This window comes from Protobothrops mucrosquamatus, unplaced genomic scaffold (genome assembly GCF_001527695.2).
Source record: "Protobothrops mucrosquamatus isolate PMUCROS unplaced genomic scaffold, P.Mucros_1.0 scaffold2098, whole genome shotgun sequence".
Lineage (NCBI taxonomy): Eukaryota > Metazoa > Chordata > Lepidosauria > Squamata > Viperidae > Protobothrops > Protobothrops mucrosquamatus.
The window spans coordinates 280,847-290,953 of NW_015388200.1; the positions used below are offsets into that span (position 1 = coordinate 280,847).

A 10,107-nucleotide genomic window follows, 5' to 3' on the forward strand; every position below is an offset into this window, starting at 1 on the left:
CCCGTTGTGTAAAGACAGATGCAAAACCCGAGTTAAGTAGATTTGCTTTCTCCCTGTTGCTTGTCACTGTAAGGACCCACCTCAGCTAACCACCCAAGAAAGCAAAACTCTTGAAACAGGCATTGTCTCAAAAGGAAACCTTTATTAGGGGTTAGTGACAGTACGGAAGTCAAGGTGAGATCTGGGGAAAATCCTGCTTAAACGGTATAGTTAAACCAGCAATATTCCTCCTCCCACCAAAGTCATAATGTCCATTTGAAATCCAGCCAATCCACAGGAGTAGAAGTAGTGTATACCTTTTTTTAATGAAAATTATCAGCACTTTTGATCAGTGACGTCATCAAAGTAAACAAACCCACATGTTGATTACGTCACCAGGTCATGGCCCTAAGTGGAAGTGACGTGTTGGCCTAAGCCCATCAAGATAAGCATGAGTAGTCCTAGCAGCCCTATTTTCAGATAAGGCGTGTTGAACCTAACCCCATCAAGAAAGATGTGGCAGTCAATCCTCTGGGTACATGATTAGCTTAACCCTAGACTAATTCTATGGACATTCAAAACCAAAAAAACTAAGTAAAGTGAATAATTAACAGAGGCCTGTGTTTTTGGGAAACAAGCCCTACTTTGGGGAGCTGTGAAATAAAAAAAATACTTTTTATTTCTAATCATTCTAGCCTAATGAAGCTTTTAATTTTTGTGGAGTTTTAAAAATCAGTGCCTCAAAAGCTGGGAAAAAAGGAGGCCCTAAAAGGCAGCCAGGGCCTGCATTTAACCCCCTTTTTTCTAAAAGGTATTTATTTCTAGGCGGTTTTAAAATAATTTCCTCGAATGCAGGGGAAAAAACCAAACCACAGCCCTTTTAAAACCCGCAGCTGGTTTTTACCTTTGTAAAAATCTAAAGACACATATTTTGCCAATTGCACCCTGAAATCCTCATGTACACGTAACCGTTCGAAGCACGGCCTTAATAAAATTTATTCTGCCCCCCTACAGCAAAAGACAAGGAATATTAACAGGAATTAAAATGCTCACAAGAGGCAAGCAGCCAGGCGGCAAGTAGGGGTTAAGCCTTGTTCAGGCATGTCAGGACCGCGATTCTGGGCATGTGTGTTTGTATCTACTAGTAAAAAAGGGGGTTAGGCCTTGTTTGGGACATGCCCGGGCATGTCATACCCCCCCCCCCCCGTGATTCTGGGCATGCGCAAGGCTCAAGGACGTGTCATTGCAAGGGCAGGGGAGTTTGTGCGGGCAGGCCTAAACAGCTAGCAATTTAATTCCAGCAGTCTTTTGAAGATGGCAACCTCTGATTCCAAAGCTGTTTTTAAAACAACAGCAAAAGCTAGCGTCGCACGCTCTGACACAAGGCCCCAGCCGGCAGAATGCAACAAAATCTGTTGCAGGGGTTATGATAAAGAATTTTTTTTATTCAGACCTGTTTTGCACGGCTGTAGCATGGTGTGTTGTAACTTTAATGATGAGGTGCAGAGTACTTACCGGACAGCCTGTGAAATGGTGAATGATGCTACATTATCTCCCAGCAATGGTAAGTAAATATGTTTTTATTTATGATAATGTAAATGCTGCTGGAGCAGATAGCACACTAACAGGATGTGCTTTATATTTTGCAGACTCTGAATTAATAACACCTAGACAGCAAACACTTCAAGACACCCCGATTTTATATTCCTGTGGTAATCGCCATGGTCACAAAGCTTCTGCAGATTTTTCTGATCTACATTATAACAGGGATTCTGAGCTATCCCAGAGACCACACTATCTACCCTGTGAGTTAAAGAGCTGCAATTTGTGTAAAGACTGGTTTGCTTGTGACTACGGACATGATTTGTGGGGCACAGGCGGGTCAACGTATTGTAAAATAGCGTGTTATGGTCCTTTATCTTCTGATTCTGATAGTGGTGATGAGGGATAGTTTTCTGATGGTGGAGCCATGCCCCCTCTGAACTCTGTATAACCAATAAAAGACTGTGTTAACGTCAACGCTTGACCATTTGTCAGTGGTCTTTCAGTATAATGATGCATGAAAAGCTTCTAAGCCGTATTTATTATACACCAGGATATGTAGGGAGTTATGGAGGTGTGAATACCCTTTTTCAGGAAGCTAGAAAACATGATAAAAACTTGACTATGAAGCAAGTCAAGACGTGGCTGTTAGGGCAAGACGCTTATACGCTTCATAAGCCTGCAAGAATTAATTTTCCTAGAAATAAAACAGTAGTGTCTGGCTTAGATCATCAATGGCAGGCTGACCTCATAGATGTCTCCAAGTTTTCTAAGGAGAACCATGGAAAAAAGTACATCTTAGCAGTTATCGATGTGTTATCTAAATATGCCTGGGCCTCCCCTTTATCTGATAAATCAGGGAGGGAAGTTACATCCGCCTTCCAGAATATCTTTGAAACAGGACGCGCACCACGAAAAATACAGACAGATGCAGGTAAAGAGTTCTTGAATATTCCGCTGAAGAAACTTTTAGCACGTTATGGCATTCATCATTTTGCCACTCATAGTGAAACTAAAGCAGCTGTTATAGAGAGGTTTAATAGAACCCTAAAAAACAAACTCTGCAGATATTTCACAGCTAGAAATACCCATCGGTATGTGGACATTTTGGCAGATACTATTCAGGGGTACAATAACACTTACCACCGTAGCATCGGGACTGCTCCTAACACCGTAAATTTGTCTAATGAAAGGGATGTGTGGATGAGGCTTTATGGGGTAGCTTTAAAAAGTAAAAGAAAGGAAAAATGTCTTAAGATGGGAGATCATGTCAGGGTATCCAGACTGAAGGGTAAGTTTGAAAAGGGCTATCAACAAACCTATACAGATGAGATATTCATCATCAAAGAACTGGAGACAAGGGGGGAAAGAGTGGTGTATAGATTAAATGATTACACAGGTGACCCTGTAAAGGGGGCTTTTTACTTTGAGGAGCTCCAAAAGGTTCCTGCTGACCAACAGCGCATATACAGAATAGAGAAAATTATCCAAAAAGAGGGCAGGGGAGACACAGAGAGTTTCTAGTCAAATGAACTGGATGGCCAGAGAAGTTCAACAGTTGGGTTAAGGAGACTGAAGTACAACATCTTTGATATGGCGGAGTTTTACATCACCCTTCCCAGCAATGCATCAGCAGCAATTTTCCCCCAAAACAGAAATTCTAATTTTACTATTCAATTAGCGAGATCGTTGGATCTTCCAGGGTCATGGGAAGTAGGGCTAGCAGAGATACAGTATCTGCATAGTTGGCACACATTAACTTCTCCTGGATATTTTGAAATTGCTAACGAGAGAAAGAGATGGAATTTTTCTTTGAGAAGTGGGTACTATAGCAGCATCCGACAACTGTTAGAAAATATGAACAAGCTTATATCAAATGCCAAGGATGGACCTAAGACAACCCTACATTATGATTCAGTGGGTCGAAAAATTAATCTTAAAGGGGATGAACTGCATACCATTCTAGTTAGCGGAGAACTTGGACATCTGTTAGGTATGTTCCCTGGATTCAGCACCTTATATGTTTACACAGACATTGTAGAGCTCCAGATAGTAGGTGACTTCTATGTGCCATTACTGCGCTGTGTGCCTGTGTGAGGGCAAGACAATGATTTCATCACAATGACCTATGACCGTCCACATTATGTACCGGTCAGCAAACATCACATCGATACCGTTACTATAGAAATCAAAACCGACCAGGACAAAAACGTGCATTTTTATCACGGGAAGGTGATTGTCAAGCTTCATTTTAGGCCTCGGAAAAGTGAAGGATGGTTGTAATCAAGGAGCACAGGAGCCCTCAAGACTACGTGGCTTACTACAGGGCACAAGCCAGTGGCGGCCTTCCAGGCTTCCGAGGAGCCCCCATTATGTACGGGACAGGTTTAGGGGGTCTGTTCCGTGGGCTTTTTCAAAAAGCAATGCCTTTTTTTCAGGCGAGGATTAGAAATCATTAAGCCACATGTGAAATCTGCTGCCAAAAACATTGCCAGAGATGTTGCGGGGCATCTTGTATCCCGTGTTGTTGAGAGGGGGCAGGATGGATCAGGAATGTTCATAGCCAGGAAGAATTATGCATCGGGCCCACCTATTCTGTTTAAAAAGAGAAGACTTGTGAAAAAGACCCATCATACCAAGAGGAGACGTGCGCAGAAAAGGAAGCCCTGTGACAAGGAAGACATATTCTAATACAATATGTCATTTATTCATTCTGCTTCAGAGGAATGTGTTAAATCAGAACTGGATCTTTTTCAACTGGCACCTACACAGACCAGTATTGAAAACAGTACCTATGTCGAGATCCCTCCTTTATCAGCGCTAACACCCAACGCTCCCCTGGAATTTTTTATCACGGGGCATGGTGAGCATTACATGGATTTAAACAATACCCTGCTGTATGTGAGTTGCAAGATTGTAAAGGCTGACAGGGCTGATATTGATGATGGGGCAAGGGTGGCCCTGACCAACTACCCCATAGCATCACTGTTTAACCAGCTGGATGTTACCTTGGGAGATTGGCTCATTACACAGAGCCATCATTGCTATTCTTATCGGGCCGTGATTGAACTGATTCTGAACTTTGGTGGTGATGTGCTGGGTACCCAATTTACAGCAGGTTTTTTTTTACAAAGATGACTCGGCCCTCATGGAGAATACTCTACTGAACTCCGGTTTCAAAGCGAGAGCAAGACACACGGCCGGTAGTCGTAAATGGGACCTGCTAGGGCCTCTGCATAGCGATCTGTTTTTTCAAGACAGACTGCTAATTAACGGTGTTGATGTGAAAGTCAAACTCACAAGAAGCAGAAATGAATTTTGCGTGATGAAGGATGGCAATGAGAATTACAAAGTGCAACTCCTGGCGGCTTCTCTCTTTGTAAAACGTGTAAAAGTAGCCCCGGGAGTGCGCCTTGGCCATGCAGAAGCTTTGCTCACCTCCAGTGCCAAATACCCCATTGATCGAGTGGGGATGAAGGTTTACAGCATTTCTGCAGGTAGCCTTGTGTGTAATCAGGACAATCTATTTCTGGGGCAGCTACCTAAACAATTACTGGTAGTGATTGGGTTTGTGGACAATGCATCTTTTAGTGGGGATTATGAAAGAAACCCATTCAATTTTCAACACTGCAATGTCAATTTTTGCGCCCTGCATTGTGATGGTGAGCAGATCCCCGCAAAGCCTCTTCAGCCTGATTATGAACACGGTCTTTTTGTGAGAGAGTACATGCAGATGGTGCAAGCCACAGGCAAAGGCATGAAAGACAGGCCGCTGTTAATCAGCCGGGAAGAGTTTAACCGAGGGTATACTTTGTATTGTTTTGACTTGAGTCCTGATCAGGGGTGCTCTGAGCACTATTTTTTGATCAGGAACGGTAACCTCAGAGCCGAAATTAGATTTGCACAACCCCTCCCCAACACCGTCAACATGATTCTCTATGCAATCTTTGAAAACCTTATTGAAATAAGTCACACAAGGAATGTGCTTTTTGATTATATGTGAGTATGGACACACTGCAGCTGCTCCACTTGTTCTCTGGAAATACTGCCTTTCTAGGGGTCTACCCTTGTGACCTGCTACCCCAGAGACAAATCTCCAAAAGACCTTTTGGATTAATTGTAAATACCCACCCTCACACTCTGCCTGGTGAACACTGGCTGGCCCTCTACTTCCCATCTCCCGGATATGGCGAATTTTTTGATTCTTATGGAAGGCCGCCGGATAGCCCTGACTTTCCTGGCTCCATAGTGATGTTTTTAGAGCAGCAAGCTGAGAAGTACACATTTCACCAACGTCAACTGCAACACCCCAGCGCTGTGACCTGCGGGCAACACTGTGCGTTTTTTCTACTGAACCGGACTAAAGGAGTGGACTATGAAAATATTTTAAAGATGTACTCCAATGCCGATATTAAAAATGATCAAATGGTAAAGCTGTTTGTAAAAACTATAAAGGTGGGAAGGGCCAAATCATCATCTTCAAAAGAAGACGGAAGCCCCTCCATAAACTTAATATAAGGGAATTTATTAAGCAGTTCTTTGTACAGAGGTTGCCAACAGCTATAAAACCATACAATATTTTGAGGCATTTGAGACAACACAACATCACCATGTTCTAACATTTGTTTGATAAAAAAAGATTTGCCAGAATTGGACAGCCTGCTTATAATACAGGAGAAAGGGTGTACAAATTGTGCAATGTTTTCCACCATCCTTAATAGCCGTAAGGCAGCGTACAGTAATCCTCGCTCTTTAATAACCTTTTATTATACACTACTTTTAGAGTTTTTCAGAGGACCCACGTTTCTAGGGTCCTGTTGTGATTCCGTGCCAGCCTGTGTTCCCAACAGCTGAGTCCGGGGAATCTGAGGAGGAGGTGGAGAAGGCCATCAGGGTGGAGGGCCATCAGGGTCAGAGGGAGGCTCTGATGAATTACAAGACTCACGGTTTGATGAAGAGCCTGGGCCCTCCAGTCGTGTTCTGGATGAAGCTCAGCTGTGTGGGGAGAATGAGTCAGACTTGGAGGATTCACACCTGATGGACATGATTGATGCTCGTAGACACAAGCAATTAGCTAGAGCAGATAAGCAGCAGTCAATACGACAACTCCAGGGGAGGAGGAGAAGGCATTGAGAAGCCACGCCTTGGGACTGCTTTATAAAAAGGGAAGGTGTGGGCGGTGCTGGTTGCTGAAAGCAACCGTTTGTAAAGAACTTCCATGGATCATGGTCTGTTTTCTTTTATCAGTGAATTTCTTGTTTAAACTTCTGCTCTGTTTGCTTTTGTAACCAATTATCTGTTAGGAAAGTATTCTGTGTTTTTGTTTTGGAGAAAAACTTATCAGGACTGTTTTGAAAATAAAAAGAGGTTGGTTTTCCCAGCCTACTGTTTAAGAGAGGTTTGTTCTTGTGACGTAACAAGGACGGACGTAGGCTGGGACAGAACAGTTTGCCTTCAGCCTAACCCCCTACTATTATGGAGCAGCTACGTGCTGAGAATGCCCAGCTCTCTCAGCAGCTGGCTTTGTTATCAGCCCAAGTGGCTCAGCTCCAAGCACACGTCCCTGCTGCTCCACCACCCAGGAGAAAATGCCAAGTTGCGATGCCAGATAAATTTGATGGCAATCAAGACATGTTTCCTGTTTTCATGGGACAATGCCAGCTATTTATCGGTGTGAGAGCGGCTCATTTCCCCACTGACCGGGATAAAGTGGGGTTTATGATAAGCCTGCTCTCTGGTGCTGCAGCTCGTTGGGGCACACCCCTGCTAGCCCAACCTAGTCCATTGGTGGACAACTTTGTGGGGTTTTGTGATTACATGCGGATGATGTACGAGGACCCCATCAAGACTCAGACAGCTACCCGATGTTTGAAAGCTTTGAAGCAGGGCTGACGCCCTCTGCAGGGCTATATCAGCGAATTTCGGCTGCTTAGCCAGGATTCAGCTTGGAATGAGGCTGTGCTCGTGGACGCTTTCCAGGATGGATTGTCGGAGGAGATGTTGGATGAGCTGGCCTGTGTTGATGTTCCCCCGGACCTCAATGGGCTCATTCATCTCTGTCTGCGGATTGACGCTCGGCTGCAGTAGCAAAGGAGTCGCCGTGCCACCCCAGAGACCCGTGCTTCCCCCGTTGTGCGTGAGAACCCGGTCCAGAGGGAGGAGCCAATGGAGTTAGGTGCTGCCAGACCTCGCCTATCGGTGGCAGAGATGAACAGGCGACGTTCGTGGGGGTTGTGTTTTTACTGTGGGGACCCTGGGCATTTGGCCACTTTCTGCCCCAAGAAGCAACGAAGGGCGTCTGTGACCGAGACTGCCCCGAGACTGCCACCTGCTCCTCTGTCAGGAAACGGCCCAAGCCCGACCTGAAGGGCATTTTGGGTCGGGCATCCCGCAACACCGAGCGACACCCTTCAGATGCTGCCCACGGACCCCCACGACATCTGATATTGGAGGCGCACCTGATTCTCCCCGGGTTGCCCAAGGGGATTCCTGTCCATACGTTGATTGACTCTGGGGCCACTACGAACTTTATAGACGCAGCATTCGTGGCTCAATGGGCGATTCCCCAATGCCCCGTGGATCCACCGATGTTAGTGGAGACCATTGATGGTCGAGTGCTTCGGTCTGGGCCAATTAAGGCTGCCACGCAACCGCTATGTATGGCCATCAGTACCCATGAGGAGGCCATCCAGTTTTATATCACCTCAGACCTGCATTTCCCCGTGGTCTTGGGAATGGCGTGGCTCCGGGCGCATGACCCACAGATTTATTGGTCACAGAACTTGGTCATCTTCCCAAGCTTACAGTGCGTGGACCACACCCGGCAAATCTGTGCCGGCCAGGTAGAGGGGCCCACAGGTGTCTCCTTACCCTCTGAACTGGCGGATTATGCTGATGTTTTCAGCGAGACTGAGGCGGATCAATTGCCCCCACACAGGCCCTATGACTGCCCCATTGACTTAGTCCCTGACACGCCTCTCCCAGTGGGGCGTTTGTATTCCATGTCAGACCCCGAGTTGGCCACGTTGCGGGACTTTTTGGACAAGAATTTGGCTCGGGGTTTTATTCGGCCCTCGTCCTTGCCAGTGTCTGCACCCGTGCTCTTTGTCAAGAAGAAGTCCGGTAAATTGCGGCTTTGCTGTGATTACAGGAAATTAAATGCCATCACGGTGCGCAACCGATACCCGCTGTCCCTCATCCCCGAACTCTTGGACCGGCTCCGGGAGGCAAAGATCTTCACGAAACTGGACTTGCGTGGAGCTTACAACCTTGTCAGAGTTCGGTCGGGTGCTGAGTGGAAGATGGCGTTTGGTACTCGGTACGGGCACTCTGAGTACACGGTGATGCCATTTGGCCTGACCAACGCCCCTGCCGTCTTTCAGCATTTTATGAACGACATTTTCCAGGACTTGTTAGATCAGTTTGTCGTGATTTACTTGGACGACAGCCTGATCTACTCCCCGTCGTGAGAGGTGCACCATCAGCATCTCCGTCAGGTCCTGCAGTGGCTCCGAGAACATCGGCTGTACGCCAAACTGGAGAAGTGCCAGTTCTACCACATGACTATCGAGTTCCTGGGTCACCGCATTTCTCCTGAGGGCATCGCCATGGAGCCGAGTAAGGTTGAGTCTCTGCATAGTTGGCAACCCCCATGTCGCGTGAAGGATGTCCAGCGACTTCTTGGGTTCGCCAACTATTATCGGACTTTCATCCCCGGGTTTGCTACCATGACAGCCCCCCTTACTCGGCTCCTGCAGAAAAAGACTCGGTTTCAGTGGGACGCTCCAGAACAACGAGCTTTCTGGGCTTTGAAGGAAGCCTTCATGAAGGAGCCCATACTGAAGCATCCTGACCCGAAATGGCCGTTTGTCGTGGAGGCGGATGCCTCTGACATTGCCATTGGGGCGTTGATCTACAAGGGAGGGGCTGTAGGCTTTTCTCTGCAGGAATCGATTTCTGCTTTTCACATCTGGGGTTTGAAATCTTTCCAGTGACTCACCCAAAGCTTGAGTAGCAGGCCATTCGTTAGCTCTGTACCATTCTGCTTTTGAAGTCTTCGCTCCCAGCTGGGAGATCTACCAGAATTCATCTTCCCACAGCATACTGTCTGTTGTTTCCTCCTCTAGGTTATCAGCAACTGCTGGGTCTTGAAGCTAACTCACTTTACCAGCTCCTCTCAAACCTAGAGACAGCGGATGGGGTTCAGGACCCCAGGTCGATTGAAAAGAATTTGAGATCTTAGCATGATGTCATGGTTCCGACTAATGAAACACTTCAAAGAACTTCCAGGCATCTTATCCTAAAAAGTCTTTTTTATTCATGTGACAAAATGTCGGCACGGCATGATAAAAGGGACGCTAAGATCTGAAATTTCCACCCACCGAGCAGTTATTTTTGCTAGCATTTCCCCTCCCTTATTCTGCTGTCATAATTTACGTTCTCCAATTAGTTTGAAGGGCAAAGGTTCTCTTCCGTCCTCTTTTGCGGGCTTTTCCCTCCTCCCTCATTCTCCTCTGAATTAACTTTAAAAGTACCAGACAGTTCAGCATAATTTGTCAAAGCAAGAATATTCAATATTAGCAGCAT

At 46.1% G+C, this 10,107-nt stretch overlaps 1 protein-coding gene across 1 annotated transcript; it reads left to right on the forward strand.

The window, feature by feature from the left end:
• Positions 1 to 8,522: 8,522 nt before the first annotated feature.
• LOC107294796 (retrotransposon Gag like 1) lies at positions 8,523 to 9,287 on the forward strand (the record flags this gene model as incomplete). The annotated part of the gene is given in 1 exon segment (XM_029285705.1): positions 8,523 to 9,287. A coding segment is annotated over 1 exon segment (765 nt), but the record flags the coding sequence as incomplete, so codon positions are not given.
• Between the last annotated feature and the right edge of the window lie 820 nt (positions 9,288 to 10,107).